General features: G+C 51.4%; 2 protein-coding genes across 3 annotated transcripts in view; one reads left to right on the top strand and one right to left on the bottom strand.

Moving 5' to 3' along the window:
• Window positions 1-11,694: 11,694 nt before the first annotated feature.
• Window positions 11,695-19,110, bottom strand: CINP (cyclin dependent kinase 2 interacting protein). Its single transcript, XM_075330217.1, has 5 exons — window positions 19,037-19,110; window positions 18,557-18,710; window positions 18,144-18,252; window positions 17,931-18,060; window positions 11,695-13,677 (listed from the first exon to the last, which is right to left on the bottom strand). The coding sequence occupies exons 1-5, from the start codon at window positions 19,041-19,043 to the stop codon at window positions 13,481-13,483; spliced, it is 597 nt and encodes a 198-aa protein (XP_075186332.1). The 5' UTR covers window positions 19,044-19,110; the 3' UTR covers window positions 11,695-13,480.
• A 51-nt stretch (window positions 19,111-19,161) lies between these two features.
• The window catches only part of TECPR2 (tectonin beta-propeller repeat containing 2), a 39,706-nt gene continuing 38,394 nt past the window's right edge, over window positions 19,162-20,473 (top strand). Inside the window, exon 1 of one of the 2 annotated variants that reach the window (XM_075330215.1) lies at window positions 19,162-19,269. The gene's annotated coding sequence lies outside the window, so the exon portion shown is untranslated. Of the gene's footprint in view, window positions 19,297-20,473 lie in introns of both variants that reach the window. The other variant, XM_075330216.1, reaches the window with a different exon arrangement.

Raw genomic sequence — 20,473 nt, 5'->3', positions numbered from 1 at the left:
ATCTAAGGGGTTAAATAACTGACGTTTGTCCAAAAAAAAAAAAGTAGCCCTTTTCTGAGACCCGTGGCGTTCTCATTTTTAAGGATCTGGCGCTCAGTGACTGCTTTATTTTTTGCGTCTTGATCTGACATTTATTTTTAATTCCATTTTTGTGCGGAGGCTATGTTTTCATCGCCTGTTTATTATTATTATTATTATTATTATTATTATTATTATTTATTATTATATATATTTTTTTTTAAATTGCGGCAGCAAAAAAGAATGTAATTTTTGGCGTTTGGAACTTTTTTTTTCTCTCTCTACGCTGTGTATCGATCAGATTAATTGATTTTATATTTTGACCGATCGGGCATTTCTGAACACTGTGATATCAAATGTGTATATTTTTTTAACTGTTTTATTAACAATGGGGTGAATGTGGGCTGATTTGAACTTTTAGGGGTTTTTTTTTAATTTTCTTCGTCGCTCTATTGGAAGACCCAGACGATTGGTGTATAGCACTGCCTCCGGAGGCCACACAAAGCAATTACACTAAAAAGTGTAAGGCCCCTCCCCTTCTGGCTATACACCCCCAGTGGGATCACTGGCTCACCAGTTTTCTGCTTTGTGCGAAGGAGGTCAGACATCCACGCATAGCTCCACTGTTTAGTCAGCAGTAGCTGCTGGCTATATCGGATGGAAGAAAAGAGGGCCCATGTGGGGCCCCCAGCATGCTCCCGTCTCACCCGCGGTTGGTGCTTGTAAGGTTGAGGTACCTATTGCTGGTACAGAGGCTGGAGCCCACATGCTGTTTTCCTTCCACATCCCCTGGAGGGCTCTGTGGAAGTGGGATCTTGCCGGCCCCCAAGCCCTGGGGCCGGGCTCCATCCACAGACCCATAGAACCTGCTGGATTTGGAGCGGGAGTGCCGTTCAGGGACAAGGCCCTGCAACTTTCAGGTACTCTGTGTCCCCGGCAGGCACGGACACTCTCAGGCTTGCTGAGCGTTATAGTGCGCCGGGGACAGTAGCGCTGTGCGCTGGGGTTAGGTCACTGCAGCTTTGCTGAGTGACGTTTCATGTTGGGAACTACTGCGCCGACCGCTCCTGGAGCGGCGACGCAGCTGCGACTTGTAGTGCGCCGGGGACTTGGCGCCGACCGCGCTTTTACGGCGGCGGCGCTTCTAACTTTAGCCCCCGGCTTCTGCGGCCTAGTGCCGCTTCGTTCCCGCCCCCACCCTGTCAATCAGGGTAGGGGAGAGACGCTGCTCAATTAACAGCGCCGAGGGCTGGAGCTTTATTTACATGCTCCAGCCCTCTCACTAGGCACAGGGGGAAGCAGACTTCCCGCTCTTCGTCGGTGTACGCCCAGGGCCCGCCCCCCCTCTCCACAAGGACGCCGGCAGCCATTACACATGCGGCTGGCTGGGGAAAGGCAGCAGGCTCTGGGAGACCCAGACTAGAGGGATTTCTGGCGTCCACACACCGCTCCTAAGCGGGCGGTAAGCAGCACAGTAGTGCTGGCCCCTCTAGTGCCTCAGTGTTATATTAGTGTACTTTTTTCTTGGTACCATATATATATATATATATATATATTTATATAGTGCACTGTAAGGTCGCTTCTTGGCTGAACACCCTGTACTGCTCTGAGGAGGCAGCAACATGTCATCCGCAAAACGCAAGGGTGCCAAGGCACGGGCTGTATACACTGTTTGTACAGCATGTGGGGCTGATCTACCGGCAGGCTCCAAAGACTCACATTGTATGCAATGTTCAGTCCCAGTGGCACTCCGTCAGCCAGAGCCTAATGTGGTGGTAGCCCAGGCAGAGACGCCTGTGAACCCTGCCACGGTGACGGGGACAGACTTTGCAGTTTTTGCTGACAAAATGTCTGTGACTATGTTAAAAATACTGGAGACCTTACAGACCATGGACACTGCTGTGTCTATGCTCGCCGGTCCCCCTCAGTTGGAACTAATCCGTACTTCAAGGGGATCTCAAGCATCACAGGCTGAAGTCTCTGACTCAGATGACAGTCCCAGGCAGCCTAAGCGAGCTCGCTGGGAAAGACCCTCCACGTCTTCACACTGTTCAGGGTCTCAGCGACAAGAGTCTCTCTGTGATGAGACTGAGGACGGTGACCAGGATTCTAATCCTGAGGCCCCTCTCAATCTGGATGCCCCTGATGGTGACGCCATGGTTAATGACCTTATATCGGCGATTAATAGACTGTTGGATATTTCTCCCCCAGCCCCTTCTGCAGAGGAGGCAGCTGCACAGCAGGAGAAGTTCCATTTCCTATATCCCAAGCGTAAATTAAGTGCTTTTTTGGACCACTCTGACTTCAGAGAATCGATCCAGAAACACGACGCTCATCCAGACAAGCGTTTCTCTAAACGTTCTAAGGATACCCGTTATCCTTTTCCCTCTGAGGTGGCCAAACGCTGGACCCAGTGTCCAAAGGTGGATCCCCCAATTTCCAAGCTTGCGGCTAGATCCATAGTCGCAGTAGAGGATGGCGCTTCACTTAAAGATGCCAACGACAGACAGATGGACCTTTGGTTGAAATCTGTCTATGAAGCTATCGGCGCGTCGTTTGCTCCAGCATTCGCGGCCGTGTGGGCACTCCAAGCTATTTCAGCTGGTTTAGCACAGGTGGATGCTTTCATACATCCAGCAGTGCCGCAAGTGGCGTCCCTAACTTCGCAAATGTCTGCGTTTGCGACCTATGCTATCAATGCTGTCCTAGAATCTACGAGCCGTACCGCTATGGCGTCCGCCAATTCTGTGGTTTTGCGCAGAGCCTTGTGGTTAAAGGACTGGAAAGCAGATGCTGGTTCCAAAAAATGCTTAACCAGCTTGCCATTATCTAGAGACAGACTGTTTGGTGAGCCATTGGCTGAAATCATAAAACAGTCCAAGGGTAAGGACTCTTCCTTACCACAGCCCAGAGCAAGTAACCTCAACAGAAAAAGTGGCAGTCGAGGTTTCGGTCCTTTCGAGGCTCGGGCAAGGCCCAATTCTCCTCGTCCAAAAGGACTCAGAAAGAACAAGGGAGCTCAGATTCCTGGCGGGCTCACTCACGCCCCAGGAAAACAAATGGAGGAACCGCTTCCAAAGCGGCTACCTCATGACTTTCGGCCTCCTCCCTCCGCATCCTCGGTCGGTGGCAGGCTCTCCCGCTTTTGCGACATTTGGCTGTCACAGGTCAAAGACCGGTGGGTAACAGACATTCTGTCTCGCGGGTACAGAATCGAGTTCAGTTCTCGGCCTCCACTTCGGTTCTTCAGAACCTCCCCACACCCCAACCGAGCAGATGCCCTGCTGCAGGCGGTGGACTCTCTAAGAGCAGAAGGAGTCGTGATCCCTGTCCCCCCTCAGGAACGGGGGCGAGGATTTTACTCCAATCTCTTTGTGGTTCCAAAAAAGGACGGCTCCTTCCGTCCTGTTCTGGACCTAAAACTGCTCAACAAGCATGTGAACGCCAGGCGGTTCCGGATGGAATCCCTCCGCTCAGTCATTGCCTCAATGTCTCAAGGAGATTTCCTAGCATCAATAGACATCAAAGATGCTTATCTCCACGTGCCGATTGCTACAGAGCACCAATGCTTTCTACGCTTCGTGATAGGAGACGACCATCTTCAGTTCGTAGCTCTGCCATTTGGTCTGGCGACAGCCCCTCGGGTGTTCACCAAGATCATGGCGGCAGTGGTAGCAGTCTTGCACTCTCACGGACACTCTGTGATCCCTTACTTGGACGATCTACTGGTCAAGGCACCCTCTCAAGAGGCATGCCAACTCAGCCTGAATGTTGCACTGGAGACTCTCCAGGCGTTCGGGTGGATCATCAACTTCCCAAAGTCAAATCTGTCACCGACCCAATCACTAACGTATCTTGGCATGGAGTTTCATACTCTATCAGCGATAGTGAAGCTTCCGCTGGACAAGCAGCGGTCTCTACAGACTGGGGTGCAGGCTCTCCTTCAAAGTCAGCCGCACTCCTTAAGACGCCTCATGCACTTCCTCGGGAAGATGGTGGCGGCAATAGAGGCGGTTCCGTTTGCGCAGTTTCATCTGCGTCCACTTCAATGGGACATTCTCCGCCAATGGGACGGGAAGTCAACATCCCTGGACAGGAAAGTCTCCCTTTCCCAGACGGCCAAAGACTCTCTGCAGTGGTGGCTTCTTCCCACCTCAGTATCACAGGGAAGATCCTTCCTGCCACCGTCTTGGGCGGTGGTCACGACAGATGCGAGTCTGTCAGGGTGGGGAGCAGTCTTTCTCCACCACAGGGCTCAGGGTACGTGGTCTTAGCAGGAGTCCACCCTTCAGATCAATGTTCTGGAAATCAGAGCAGTGTATCTTGCCCTACTAGCCTTCCAGCAGTGGCTGGAAGGAAGGCAGATCCGAATTCAGTCGGACAACTCCACAGCGGTGGCATACATCAATCACCAAGGGGGGACACGCAGTCGGCAAGCCTTCCAGGAAGTCCGACGGATTCTGATGTGGGTGGAAGCCACGGCCTCCACCATATCCGCGGTTCACATCCCCGGCGTAGAAAACTGGGAAGCAGACTTCCTCAGTCGCCAGGGCATGGACGCAGGGGAATGGTCCCTTCACCCAGACGTGTTTCAGGAAATCTGTCGCCGCTGGGGGGTGCCGGACGTCGACCTAATGGCGTCACGGCACAACAACAAGGTCCCAACCTTCATGGCACGGTCTCGCGATCAAAGAGCGCTGGCGGCAGACGCCCTAGTGCAAGATTGGTCGCAGTTCCGGCTCCCTTATGTGTTTCCACCTCTGGCACTCTTGCCCAGAGTGCTACGCAAGATCAGATCCGATTGCAGCCGCGTCATACTTGTCGCCCCAGACTGGCCGAGGAGGTCGTGGTACCCGGATCTGTGGCAGCTCACGGTCGGCCAACCGTGGGCACTCCCACACCGACCAGACTTACTGTCCCAAGGGCCGTTTTTCCATCGGAATTCTGCGGCCCTGAACCTGACTGTGTGGCCATTGAGTACTGGATCCTAACGTCTTCAGGATTGTCCCAAGGTGTCGTTGCCACCATGAGACAGGCTAGGAAGCCCACGTCCGCTAAGATCTACCACAGAACGTGGAGGATATTTTTATCCTGGTGCTCTGCTCAGGGAGTGTCTCCCTGGCCATTTGCATTGCCTACCTTTCTTTCTTTCCTGCAATCTGGGTTAGAAAAAGGTTTGTCGCTCGGCTCCCTTAAAGGTCAGGTCTCGGCGCTATCCGTCTTTTTTCAGAAGCGTTTGGCACGCCTTCCTAAGGTGCGCACGTTCCTACAGGGGGTTTGCCATATCGTACCCCCGTACAAGCGGCCGTTAGATCCATGGGATCTGAACAGGGTACTAGTTGCCCTCCAGAAGCCGCCCTTCGAGCCTCTGAAGGAGGTTTCACTTTCTAGGCTATCACAGAAAGTGGCTTTTCTGGTAGCGATCACATCTCTTCGGAGAGTGTCTGAGCTAGCAGCACTATCATCCAAGGCTCCCTTCCTGGTCTTCCACCAGGACAAGGTTGTGCTGCGTCCTATTCAGGAGTTTCTCCCGAAGGTGGTATCCTCTTTTCATCTTAATCAGGATATCTCTTTGCCTTCGTTTTGTCCTCATGCAGTTCATCGGTATGAGAAGGATTTACATTTGTTAGATCTGGTGAGAGCACTCAGAATCTACATTTCCCGCACGGCGCCCTTGCGCCGTTCGGATGCACTCTTTGTCCTTGTCGCTGGTAAGCGCAAAGGGTCGCAGGCTTCTAAAGCCACCCTGGCTCGATGGATCAAAGAACCAATTCTTGAAGCCTACCGTTCTGCTGGGCTTCCAGTTCCATCAGGGCTGAAGGCCCATTCTACCAGAGCCGTGGGTGCATCCTGGGCATTACGACACCAGGCTACGGCTCAACAGGTGTGCCAGGCAGCTACCTGGTCGAGTCTGCACACTTTCACCAAACATTATCAGGTGCATACCTATGCTTCGGCGGACGCCAGCCTAGGTAGAAGAGTCCTGCAGGCGGCAGTTGCCTCCATATAGGGGAGGGCTGTCTTGCAGCTCTAACATGAGGTATTTCTTTACCCACCCAGGGACAGCTTTTGGACGTCCCAATCGTCTGGGTCTCCCAATAGAGCGACGAAGAAGAAGGGAATTTTGTTACTTACCGTAAATTCCTTTTCTTCTAGCTCTTATTGGGAGACCCAGCACCCGCCCTGTTGTCCTTCGGGATTGTTGGTTTGTTTGCGGGTACACATGTTGTTCATGTTGAACGGTTTTCAGTTCTCCGATGTTACTCGGAGAGAATTTGTTTAAACCAGTTATTGGCTTTCCTCCTTCTTGCTTTTGCACTAAAACTGGTGAGCCAGTGATCCCACTGGGGGTGTATAGCCAGAAGGGGAGGGGCCTTACACTTTTTAGTGTAATTGCTTTGTGTGGCCTCCGGAGGCAGTAGCTATACCCCAATCGTCTGGGTCTCCCAATAAGAGCTAGAAGAAAAGGAATTTACGGTAAGTAACAAAATTCCCTTCTTTTTTTTTTTTCTAATTTACCATTTCTTTTGTTTTATAAAACGCACTGGATTATAAGACGCACCCCCAAATATAGAGATTAAAAAAAAATGGGTTCAGTCTTTATACTCCAGTGATGTCTTAGTGGAGGGGTAGGCAGCGGTGGTTGAGTGGAGTCATAGGAGGCAGAGGCGGTAGAAGCTGCGGTGGCTGTGTAAAGCAGGCCAGTGCGGCGGGTGTCCCAGATGCTCTGTCGGCGGTCCTGGCATCAAAGAAGTGGCGCCCAGAGCGGCGCGTGCGCAGATGGAGCTCTTTGCCGAGAGCTCCATCCGCACATATGCGGATTCAGAGCGTCATCATTCGAACCCAAAGCATCTGGGACACCGCCGCACCGGCCTGCTCCATACAGCCACCGACGGGCCGCCTGCCCGCACCAATTCTCAATCATCTTCAGTAAGCTATATTCAGATTTTAAAACTCGCCCCTCATTTTCCTCCCAAATATTTGGGAGAAAAAATGCGTCTTATCAGAAAAATACGGTATTTTATCACTGCACTCAGGTCGCTTGTGCATTTCTGCTGATCAGAGCAGCAGAGCTCTGATCAGCAGAAATGCAGTGTTCCTGTGAAATCCAGCGCTATGGCGGCGTCCGGGGTCATCAGCTGATCCTGCGCTACCATGAGAACACATTGGTGCCCATGATTGTGACACGGGGCCACTGATCGTGGTGAGGAACAGCGTGATCCCCTACCATGACCATTTAAATTGTGCTGTCAGTATTTGACAGTGATCTAAGGGGTTAACTGGTGCGGGCGCATCTTTGATTCTTCTGCGCCTGTTACCCCACATGTCTACTGATCAGATCAGCAGACATGTGCATGGATTACCGTGGGCTCGCGGTAACCAGAGAGTGGTGAAGAAGGACATAGCAGTACGTCCTTTGTCGTAAAGGGGTTAAATGCAGCACTTTTCCATGTCCGTCAGGAAAAAAAAAAAAAGAAAGTGTGTGATTTCTGGAATCTCAGATTTTGCTGGTTTTGGAAAACGCTTTTAATTTGCATAAAACACAAAAAATACAAAAGCGTGAACATGGTCTTACAGTGGGAAAATGCGGTCCCCGAGCCGTGCACGGCGCCAATATGTCTGGTTTTAGTAGGATTGTGTTGTATTAATTTTGAGGGATGTCGCGCTTTGTTGGGCACTTTCTCAGGAACGCCATGTTGCATTTTTTGCCCCCCAATCGTCCATCTGGTCTCCATTCACATTTAATATGGTGCAGATCACGGTAAGTGAGGTGCAGCCTTTATCACCCACGGAGTCAATAGCTGTAAACTGTTACAGGATCGCTGCCTCCTCTGTCTTACAGGTCATGTCTGGTACTGCGGCTCATGGAAGGAAATGGTGCAGAGCCGCAGTACAGAGCCTGTAAGACGGAGGTGGCACTGTTCTATGAAGAATGACGTGTTTTGGGGATTTTTTTTGTTTGTACTCCTGGACAATGGCCATTAGGTTAATTTCCTGCAGTCGTGAATATCAATCTTACTACAAGTCTTCATGAAGTTGTTGTAGACGATTCTTGAATTTACTGCTAGTTTGTTGACATTTCTGTTCAGATTGAAGTAATCACAGCAGGAGCTGCGCTCTAAATTCTGCTGCCATCCTTTATCCGGACGGTTCGGCCACAGGATAATAATTGATGCTTGTTCCTGCTTAGCGGCCACGATCCTGCCGGCCGGTTGCTGGTTTTAGGCAGCCTTAAAAAAAAAAAAAAATCACTGTCGGCAGCACACCTTCCTTTTTATGCTACCGATGATATCCAGACTGGACGGCGTGCGGACGATACGATCAGCGAGCGGACGCTCCAGTACAGATTGTGCTCACTGTGTGATAAGGGGCTTATTTATCTAGCTCTGAATCAATGAGTCATTTCCATCCTTGGAGTGATAATTCTTGTAAAAACAAGCACTTTTACTATTTATGGCTTATTAAAATCTGCACTTGTGCATGAGAACCCTTTTTCCCCTATTTTACAGCTCATTGCCACGGAGACCGTGCACCGCTGCTGTGAGGCTGGCCGTGGTTAGGAGGTAACCGGGCGCTCCAGGGGTCCTGGATGGTGTCATGTTCTGCGATGGTCTGTATCCAAGGCAACATACTGTAAACAAGTGTTAATATCTCTAAGCGGTGAAATGTAAAATTGTATGTACAAGCTGTATTCACTTAGGACAAATGGAATCACCCTTAAAGGGAACCGGTCACCAGATTTGGGGCCTAGAAGCTGCGGCCACCACCACCGGGCTCTTATATACAGCATTCTAACATGCTGTATATAAGAGCCCAGGCCGCTGTGTAGAACGGAAAAATCACTTTATAATACTCACCTAAACTGTCGCTGCGGTGGAGTTGGGTCATATGGGCGTCTGTATTCCTTGTGTGTACATTGCCTGTTTACAGGTTTAATCACCCCCTGCTGGGCTTTTGTCACTAAGTCTGGGGGAGGGGGCCTGGAATCAAACTAAAGCCCCCTCCCTCACATTTAAGGACTTACCAGCGATCCCAAAAACAATGTGACCTGATAAGGATCGCTGGTAAAGGCCAGGTACTTCACACACAGCGAGATCGCTACTGAGATCGCTGCTGAGTCACGTTTTTTGTGACCTCATTAGCGATCTCGCTGTGTGTGACACTGAGCAGCGATCTGGCCCCTGCTGTGAGATCGCTGCTCGTTACACAGAGCGCTGGGCCATTTTTTTTTATTGTTGCTCTCCCGCTGATAAGCACACATCGCTGTGTGTGACAGCGAGAGAGCAACAATCCTGAATGTGCAGGGAGCAGGAGCCGGCGTCTGACAGCCTGCGGTAAGCAGTAACCAAGGTAAACATCGGGTAACCAAGGTGGTTACCCGATATTTACCTTCGTTACCAGCCTCCGCAGCTCTCACGCTGCCTGTGCCGGCTCCTGCTCCCTGCACACGCTAAGCTAAGTGGTGTGCGCTGGTAACTAAGGTAAACATCGGGTAACCATACCCGATGTTTACCTTAGTTACCAGTGTCCGCAGCTTCCAGACGCCGGCTCCGTGCAAGCGCAGCGTCGCTTGCACGTCGCTGCTGGTGAGATCTGCCTGTTTGACAGCTCACCAGCGACCATGTTGCGATGCAGCAGCGATCCTGACCAGGTCAGATCGCTGCTGCATCGCTAAAGTGTGAAGGTACCCTAAAGCTGGGTTCACACATAGCGACAACGACGTCGCTGTTACGTCACCATTTTCTGTGACGTAACAGCGACCTTGTAAGTCGCTGTTATGATCGCTTTCTTAGCTGTCAAACGCAGCAGCGATCATAACGACACACGTCGCTGTGCTACAGAGAGCAGGGAGCCGCGCACACCGCTTAGCACTGGCTGCCTGCACTCCTAGTTACAGTACACATCGGGTTAATTACCCGATGTGTACGGCAGCTACATGTGCAGGGAGCAGGAGCCGGCACTGGCAGCGAGAGCGGCAGAAGCTGGTAACGAAGGTAGATATCGGGTAACCAGGGAAAGGTCTTCCCTTGGTTACCCGATGTTTACCCTGGTTATAGCTTACCGCAGCTGCCAGCTCCTGCTCCCTTCATTTTGTCGCTCTCTCACTGTCACACAGAGAGATGTGTGCTTCACAGCGGGATAGCGACGACGAAAAAATGAAGCTGGATATTGAGCAACGACCTCACAGCAGGGGCCAGATCGTTGCTGGATGTCACACACAGCGACGGGACGTCGCTACGTCACAGACAATGGTGACGTAGCAGCGACATCGTTGTCGCTGTGTGTGACACCACCCTAAGCAACATCGCTGCTGAGGCACGTCTTGCTAGCAATGTTGCGGTGTGTAAGATCTGGCAACAACCTGGCCCCTGCTGTGAGGTCGCCGGTTGTTGCTGAATGTCCTGGACCATTTTTTAGTTGTTGCTCTCCCGTTGTGAAGCGCACATCGCTGTGTGTGACAGAGCAACAACTGAATGTGCAGGCAGCAGGAGCCGGCTTCTGTGGACGCTGGTAAACAGCGGGTAACCAAGAAGCCCTTCCCTTGGTTACCTGATATTTACCTTCGTTACCAGCGTCTCCCGCTCCCTGCACGTGTAGCAGAGTACACATCGGGTAATTAACCCGATGTGTACTGTGGCTAGGAGTGCAGGGAGCCAGCGCCAAGCCGTGTGCACTGGTAACCAAGGTAAATATCGGGTTGGTTATCCGATATTTACCTTAGTTACCAAGCGCAGCATCGCTTCCACGCGTCGCTGCTGGCTGGTCACTGGTGAGATCTGCCTGTGTGACAGCTCACCAGCGACCATGTAACGACACTCCAGCGATCCCTGCCAGGTCAGGTTGCTGGTGGGATCGCTGGAGTGTCGCCTAGTGTGACGGTACCTTAAGTCGCTGGTGAGATGTTACACAGTCACAGCTTACCAAAGACGCAGTACTGATCAGCGACCTGTATAATGATCTCGGCAGGCATTGGGTCTGGGTTAGGAGGCGTCAAACACAGTGATGGTCCTGCCCAGCAGGACATCGCCTTTGAAGAAAATGGTCCCAACTGTTCAACAACGACTAGTCAACTCACAGCAGGGGCCTGATCGCTGGTAGGTATCACACATAACGAGATCGTTGCTGCGTCACGAAAGTGGTGATGCAGCAACAATCTCGTTAGCGATCTCTTTGTGTGGGACGGGGCCTTAAACTCTGGTTTACCTGGAGATTAGTCAGTCTGTGGAGAACTTCAAGGAAGAAGATTGATCCTCTGGGGGGAGAAGCTGCGACTACAGGCAGCACCCCAGAGAGCCATTGAGAAACCCCCATTTGCCTGGAAAAGGACTGCTGGAGGATTGTGACTCATCCCCAGGACATTTATGCCATTACTGGACTATTTTACCCTCTGTGTGGTGGATTATTTGATGGATATTCTGGATTGCATGGAATATTCTTTGGATTTTTCACCCATCTCTCGTTCTGTTACTTGTGTGATATCAGACAAGGACCCTGTGACAACGTCCCTATAACATTACATTGGTCACTGTGTGATCTGATTTTTTTTTTTTTTTTTTTTTGATGGCATTAGGATCAAGAATCTAGTTGTCCACATGAATCCTATTAGAGACCCCCCTACTATTAACCTTCATAGGCTGCGAAAGACGGGACAAAAGTAACAACTAACACAAGAATGTATCATCCACTCCCATTGTTGTGCTATGTGCAGAGGTGATCAGCATTTTATTGGAAATATTTAAGAACACTCAGATTTATTTTTTTTTAAAGGCATAACCGATTTCTGTATAATATTTTTTAAACCAAACAAATCCTGTAACTGCCTTTTGCTGCTCAATTAGTTTTTTTTTTTTTTTTTTTTATTAATAGCCTCTGTCAACCGTACATCGTATAATACCCAACAACCTGAGACGGGATGTAACACAAGAAAATATAAATCACTGTTTTCCGCCCTGTAAAGGCATTGCCTGTTCCATAGGATAGAAAAACAAAAAGGTTTTTACAATATTGCAGCTATAATGATGGATTGAGCTCCTTATGGCGGTTGTTATACATTTAATATTGCAGGATGCATCTACGCTTGGCTGAATCTCCTCCCGTTTTCTGTATACAGCTCCTGTGCAGATGATGCGTCTCTGCCACATTTAATCACATTCCTACTTTTCCCGCAACCTGCTCGGTAATTGTCAACTGCAGGAGGAAGACCGCACAGAGCTGTGAGAGAGTCTGATCCTGGAGACACAGAGGCCCGCATGGGAGCTGCATACACAAAACTGTACTTTAATCGCAAATATTTGAGTCCCACATAACTTCCGTGGGGGAAAAGTTCTATTTATGACCCCCAAATCCCAGTATTGATTTTTTCGGTTAGTTGCATTACCAATAATTAAATGTAATAGGGGGACGTCAAGCCCTGAGCTAAGAGAAAACTGTACATGAGGACCACAAATCCCGGAGTGGCCTCCCCTGACAGGGGCCGGTGCTCTGATCACAAATCAGATCCCAGAGTGACGTCCCCTCACAGGGGCTGGTGCCTGGATCACAAATCAGATCCTAGAGTGACGTCCCCTCACAGGGGCTGGTGCCTGGATCACAAATCAGATCCCAGAGTGACGTCCCCTCACAGGGGCTGGTGCCTGGATCACAAATCAGATCCCAGAGTGACGTCCCCTCACAGGGGCTGGTGCCTGGATCACAAATCAGATCCCAGAGTGACGTCTCCTCACAGGGGCTGGTGCCTGGATCACAAATCAGATCCTGGAGTAACCTTCCCTCACAAGGGCCGGTACACTGATCACAAATCAGATCCCAGAGTGACATCCCCTCACAGGGGCCGGTGCCCGGATCACATCCAATCCCCAAGTGGCCTTTCCTGACAGGGGTCGGTGCCCGGACCACATCCAATCCCCAAGTGGCCTTTCCTGACAGGGGTCGGTGCCCGAATCACAAATCAGATCCCGGAGTGGCCTTCCTTCACAGGGGCCGGTGCCTGGATCACATCCAATCCCCAAGTGGCCTTCCCTGACAGGGGCCGGTGCCCGGACCACAAATCAGATCCCGGAGTGGCCTTCCCTGACAGGGGCCGGTGCCCGGACCACAAATCAGATCCCGGAGTGGCCTTCCCTGACAGGGGCCGGTGCCCGGACCACAAATCAGATCCCGGAGTGGCCTTCCCTGACAGGGGCCGGTGCCCGGACCACAAATCAGATCCCAGAGTGGCCTTCCCTGACAGGGGCCGGTGCCCGCGCCACAAATCAGATCCCGGAGTGGCCTTCCCTGACAGGGGTCGGTGCCCGCGCCACAAATCAGATCCCGGCGTGGCCTTCCCTGACAGGGGCCGGTGCCCGGACCACAAATCAGATCCCGGAGTGGCCAATGCCCGGACCACAAATCAGATCCCGTAGTGACCTCCCCTCACAGGGGCTGGTGCCAGGATCACATCCAATCCCGAAGTGGCCTCCCCTCACAGGGGCCGGTGCCCGGTCTCCAGCAGCATGCTCTCCAGGAGGACTTTACTATCGACGTACGGCTGATATAACCAGCAGGACAGATACACCATTAACAGGTCCTGCTCCGCCGTATGTGCGATCTCCCCCACAATAGTCTTCTTCAGGGTGATTTCCTTTTTATACATTTCGGACATCTTGAAGGAGGTCTCGTCTGCAAAATAAGAAAGCGGTAAAATGTTCACTTGGCCGGTTGTGTGATGGTATCGGGTCAGTGACAATCGCTAGGTCCTGCCATCAATGTTCGCTCCAGGGGTCTCCACTACTGTGGAAAACAAAGGGACTGCTGAGCGCAAAGTCACCTTAATGGGGTCGAAACAAGTGAGTGACAGATATCACCTATAATGAGTACACAGCCTAAAACCCTCTTTGGGGGGTCCCAGAGGTGACATCTCTAGCCATAATTGACCCCCTTTTTCTAAGCCAACCATGATTATAACTGTATGCTACAATCGCAAGTGCAAAAAGACTAAGGCAAAAATAAAAAAAAGATTTTTAAAGCGTAACAGTTTTTTCTTCCATGTTATTGACCACTGATAACAAAAGTGAGTACACCCCTAGGTAAAAATGAACAAAATTGTGCCCAAAGTGTCAATCTTTTTAGTGGCCGCCGTTATGTCAAGCACTCACTTTTGTAATCTACTGTAATGAACGGTATAAAAACAAAACCACAAAGACCATGGCATAAGTTTTTGCGGGGTTTCCACCATTTTTCAGGATGTTCTACAAAAAAATGAATTTATATGTCTGTCTGATGGTGTGATATGGAGGGTTCAGTGATATTTTGTCAGAGTGTTGCCTTGTTGTGTATTCCACATCTTGTCTGGAGTCTTAATTACAATACAAAAGGTGGGATAATTGAATTCTCTCATTTCCTGACAGTTCATTCATTGCTCCCTTGCTCTGCAAATGCTGAATATCACCCCCTGTAGTGCCTCCGTCTCTAGAGCTGGGTTTACACACTGCAACATCGCAAAGGACATCGCTGTAACGTCACCGGTTTTGTGACGTAACAGCGACCTCCCTAAGTCTCTGTTGAGTCGCTGGTGAGCTGTCAAACAGGCAAACCTGGCCAACAACGCAACAGCGATCCGGACCTGCAGAACGACCTAGCTAGTCATTGGGGACGTTGATAAGCAGCTTTTTGAAAGGGAAGTTGCTAACAAAGTCCCTGCAAAGTCTTTCACACACTGAAACTTTCTAGCGATGCATGCTGCACAGCGGGAAACAAAGGACCTAGGAATGGTCCTGAACGATTTGTAGCAATCAGCAACTTCACAGCAGGGGCCAGGTGTGAGGTAAATCCGGAGATATGACGATAAATCATGATATTCAAGTTATGTCAGGAAGCCCTCTCCTGGTGTCACCCCCCCTTTCCTTCACACAACTCCTTCAATCAGAAAATTTACCACAGGGATAAACGGTTTGTTTAGCAGATAGGTGTCAAAGGAACTGGTCTGAAGACCCCAGTAGCCACAGCTGCTGCAGGCAGTCTTTAGTGTCTGGGAGTATGGGTCTCACACTCACACACACTATTATCTCGATCCCACCGCTATGCCACCAATATGTCACGAACCACCGGGGGGGGGGTCACTCAGAAATCCCCCGCGTTGGCTACCAGTACGTCACAATCGGGGGGTAACAAGTGGGGGTCACCCCTCCTTTATACCTCCCGACCGACAGACAGAGCACGTGACGCGCTCTCTAGCGCCCCTCTTATAGTCAGGCCAATTATGGAATTGCCCGACAATAAGCAAGGAGGCCGCTATACTACTTATGCCGATTATTGAAGGGTCCCCGGTGAGAGTAGGGTATATATTCCCCCGACCTCCGCGGGCGGAATATATAAAACCTCCCCGAATCTCACTGGCCTCCCCACAATAATCCTTGGCACAACTCGCTGCCACCAACCGCTTCACGGTAACTATTAGCCGAACACACAGACGTGGGATTCAAGATCGAGATAACAGAACAGCCCAAGATTAATTATATAATTTAATCAGCCTAAAGCACACTAGAAACTACAATATATACAATAGGAGATCTACAGAATATACATATGTCAGAGTACAGTTACAATCAAAGCATGGGTTACAAACAGGCATACACAGTTCCAGCAGTTACCTTGTGCGTCTGGCCACAGGGGGGCGCCGTGAACCAGGTTTCTAGGATCCTTCCCACAGATGTTTCCTACACGTGACCCCCAGCGAAAGAACACTGGAAAATGGCCGAAGTAGGGTTATCAACCTGGGCAAATCCAGGTCCCCTCCTACCTTAGTGACCTCAGAGGGAGCACTGCTCCACCCCTGGCTGGAGTTATGGACAATATCCACAACATGGAATATGGGCCATAACTTTGCCTGGGAGCGTCGTAGGCGGACGCCAACGCTCTCATTGTGACAGTTATGAATTTAGCTACAGAACGAGAGGACTCATGACTTGTCTACTAGTTCCCCATTGGCTGATATCACGCCTGGGGTACTTCCCAATGTCCTACTCCCATAAAAAGGTGTGCCAGCATCGTCCGCATGCAGAGACACCATTTTTATGGTTGCCATATTTATCGGAAATATGGCTTGCGAGATATGAACCATATTGTACTGGAGTCGTTCTGTCTGGATACTTCCAAGCTTGCTAATTAGATAGCAGCCCCTACCACAGGGTCACGGCAGGGAGTCATCCTGTGTCCATTGTTCCCACATCATCTAATCTCCATATCACAGGAGATGGCCATGGAGGTGTAAGTGGAACACAGACCAGTTCCTTTGACACCTATCTGCTAAACAAACCGTTTATCCCTGTGGTAAATTTTCTGATTGAAGGAGTTGTGTGAAGGAAAGGGGGGGTGACACCAGGAGAGGGCTTCCTGACATAACTTGAATATCATGATTTATCGTCATATCTCCGGATTTACCTCACAAGGTCGCTGATGTGATTCACACACTGCAACATCGCAAACAACATCGCTATTGCGTCACAAAACCGGTGACGTTACAGCGATGTCGTTTGAGATGTTGCAGTGTGTAAACCCAGCTTAGCTGTGAAGGTAGCCTGGGCTATAGATTGTTTGTTCAAATGTAATAGGATTATCTGTGTATGTAAATAATCAAAATATAGATGTAGTTGTATAATTATCTGTGTGTCTATATGACAATCGCACAGACGCCATAATAATTTGGTTAACCAAAGATAATGAAGCCAGAATGAACAATAATCAGGGAAGGCTTTCATAATGATGAGTGAAAGTCTTATCAGTAGTTTCACACACAGAAGGAATGTGGTGATATCTGTGGGATGAAATGCCTGTCTCTTTGTCCCTACACAACTCCCTGAACCTCCCTAAACGGCTTCCATGGATGAAAAAAGACAGATTTTGATACTTTGTACATGTTTGAAGGTTGAAATATAATACTAATATCTGATCTATTCATTCCACGGGTCGCCTATACTGACTCAAAGAGTGAACACAGTCTCTGTGATCATTGTTTTCTGAGTCTTCTATTATATCTGCGCAGATATTTAATTTGGCCCCGTGCCTCTGGTGCCCTGAGCAAAAACTCCATTAGCAGTCTTACCTAATATTTCTCCCTTGACATAGTCCTGAAAATATCCATCCTGTCTGCCTACCCTTCTATATACAGAGGGACTGAGGAGGACAAGAGAGAAGCAGTGGATAGATCCTTTGTGGGACGCTGATGTTAGGGCCAGCACTCCAGAGACTTTGGCTATGTGCGCACGTTGCATATTTGCATGCAGTTACACTGTGATCTGCACCGCAGCGTAACTGCATGCGTCCTGCGTCCCCAGCACAATCTATGAAGATTATGCAGGAGACGTGCGCACGTGGCGTCTTAGAGCGCAGCGATTCGGCTGCTGCCCGAAGCGCGCGTTCTAAGACGTGACATGTCACTTATTCCGTGCGCTCTGCATGCATCCCCCGCTCTATCTATGGGAGGGGCTGCAGTCAGAGCGCATGGAATCTGCTTTTTTTTTTCACTACGGACTCTTTCTGCAGCGATTTGAAGCACACGTGTGCTGTTCAAATCACTGCAGAAATGTCTGCAGGGACAGAACGCTACGTGCGCACATAGCCTACGAGAAACCCTCATTACCCTTGAAAAGACTGCAGAATTCTGCCTCATCTCCAGGGTACTTATACTGTTACTGGACTGTATCTGTGTTCCTGGACTATTTTACCCTCTTTGTGCTGGATTGTTTTATTGTATGTAATAAAGGTTCTTGGGATTGTTCACTCATTGTGTGACACCGGTGTAGGACCCCCTGACAGTCTGTGGAGACTGAATCATAATAATAAAAAAAAAGTTAATGCTCTTGGAGGAAGCAAAAATTGAAAGTGCAAGAAAAAAAACAAACATTTCCTACACATCCAGAACACCAAATACTCACAGAATACCGCCGTGGGCCACGTATGGAATAGTACCGGTCCAGGCTCCTCGCCCCGGCGCTGATAATCCTCCAGCTCGCACACACCTTTGAACGTAGACGTCAGCTTCTCCATTTTCAGCTGGATTTGGATCTTTATAGGATAAAAATATTTTAAAACTTCTGTAAAACTGATGAAAAAAAAAATAAAAAAAAGCAACGTGGGAAGAGACAAACCATTTTCTCCAACTGGTCCAGTAGCTCTGAGCACAATCCTTGCAGCTCTTGTTTGTCCGGACTGGTCTGAGCGGGCGCCGCGTCGTCTAAGATCAGCTTCTCATATGATCTAAGAAAAAAAATTGTCACACTTAAAGGGCCAGATCTCTAATAATAATCTGCCCCCAGGTATAATGGGGTCCCCTGCAATCCCCCTAATAAACCAACGTCTCTATATCTGCGGTGCTGGTGACTCGATGCCCTCTGGTGGTGGTTACAAGTAACTACACGTTCTAGGAAGCCCAGTGACTCTGTGACTAAATAAAGGTTCCACAACTGGGAAAAATGGCCGCTGCTGCCAAAAAGGAGGCTCTACCGCCAGCAGGTCCGCTACCGCTGTAGATTAACCCATTAGAGCCGCTCTCCTCACTTACTGGCCGCTTATTCTGAGGTTGACGATCTTGTTGGCGGGCCCGAAAGCCGCATCATTGCAGCTCTCCCATCTCAGCTGCAGGTTGTGCCAGTCCGCCGCGTTGTCTTTGATCTTCCTGGCGCTGCCCGTCAACGCCGTCTTCTTAGGGGTTTTACCTGAATGTCAAAAATAATAAAAATGTAAGAAATAAAATCCTCCTATTCTGTGCACCGGGTGTTACTGAGACAAGAATTGTAAAATATAAAGATTACTGCACTTTGCATAATTGGTGTAAATCTGGCTATAGTCGCAAAGCAAAATGCTGCAAAATCAGTGTCTGAGCCGACTTCTCTACCAACCAATCAGATTGCAGCTCTCATTAGGAAAAAATGAAACAAGCGTTTTAACTGGCCGGGTAGCTTTCAATGTTTTCATTTATTTGCCTCCATAGCTCGCAGCTTAATGTCTACACTGATAGACCGCTGAAGACGGAATCACTCACCCTCCATCCCGCCGGCAGGAGTCAGCGGCAGGAGTCAGCGGCAGGACACGTGACCCTCCATAGTCTCGTTCACTTCCGACTTCCGCTTCACAACGGAAGTGGAGTGACGTCACGGGTAAAGAGGCTTCTGATTGGACGGCCGGCTCCGGTGTTTTGGTTGTCTGGAATGGGGGATGTGTATTAGCTGCGTCAGGAGCGGCGGAGACGAGAGAGACGGAGACCGGGAGCAGCAGGTGAGGGGAGCAGCAGCGGGCGAGCAGGTGAGGGGACAGCAGGTGAGCAGGTGAGGGGGGGCAGCAGCGGGCAGGTGAGGGGACAGCAGGCGAGGGGGGGCAGCAGCAGGTGAGGGGACAGCAGGCGAGCAGGTGAGGGGGGGCAGGAGCAGGTATGGGGGGGGGGGCAGCAGCGGGCGAGCAGGTGAGGGGACAGCGGGCGAGCAGGTGAGGGGACAGCAGGCGAGGGGGGGCAGCAGCAGGTGAGGGGACAGCAGGCGAGCAGGTGAGGGGGGGCAGCAGCAGGTGAGGGGCGAGCAGGTGAGGGGGGGGGGCAGCAGCGGGCGAGCAGGTGAGGGGGGGCAGCAGCGGGCGAGCAGGTGAGGGGACAGCAGGCGAGCAGGTGAGGGGGGGCAGCAGCAGGTGAGGGGCGAGCAGGTGAGGGGGGGGGCAGCAGCGGGCGAGCAGGTGAGGGGGGGCAGCAGCGGGCGAGCAGGTGAGGGGGGCAGCAGCAGGTGAGGGGGGGCAGCAGCGGGCGAGCAGGTGAGGGGACAGCGGGCGAGCAGGTGAGGGGGGGCAGCAGCGGGCGAGCAGGTGAGGGGGGCAGCGGGCGAGCAGGTGAGGGGCGGGCGGACAGGTGAGGGGGGCAGCAGCAGGTGAGGGGACAGCGGGCGAGCAGGTGAGGGGGGCAGCGGGCGAGCAGGTGAGGGGGGCAGCGGGCGAGCAGGTGAGGGGCGGGCGGACAGGTGAGGGGGGCAGCAGCAGGCGAGCAGGTGAGGGGCGGGCGGGCGGGCAGGTGAGGGGGCAGCAGCGGGCGGGCAGGTGAGGGGGCAGCAGCAGGCGAGCAGGTGAGGGGGGCAGCGGGCGAGCAGGTGAGGGGACAGCAGGCGAGCAGGTGAGGGGGGGCAGCAGCGGGCGAGCAGGTGAGGGGACAGCGGGCGAGCAGGTGAGGGGACAGCGGGCGAGCAGGTGAGGGGACAGCAGGCGAGCAGGTGAGGGGGCAGCAGCGGGCGGGCAGGTGAGGGGGCAGCAGCAGGCGAGCAGGTGAGGGGGGCAGCGGGCGAGCAGGTGAGGGGACAGCAGGCGAGCAGGTGAGGGGGGGGCAGCAGCGGGCGAGCAGGTGAGGGGACAGCGGGCGAGCAGGTGAGGGGGGACAGCGGGCGAGCAGGTGAGGGGGGACAGCGGGCGAGCAGGTGAGGGGGGACAGCGGGCGAGCAGGTGAGGG

This window comes from Anomaloglossus baeobatrachus, chromosome 12 (genome assembly GCF_048569485.1).
Source record: "Anomaloglossus baeobatrachus isolate aAnoBae1 chromosome 12, aAnoBae1.hap1, whole genome shotgun sequence".
NCBI classification, from domain to species: Eukaryota; Metazoa; Chordata; class Amphibia; order Anura; family Aromobatidae; genus Anomaloglossus; species Anomaloglossus baeobatrachus.
The sequence above is the reverse complement of the archived record's forward strand: the minus strand, read 5'-3'. Positions and strand labels throughout refer to the sequence as shown.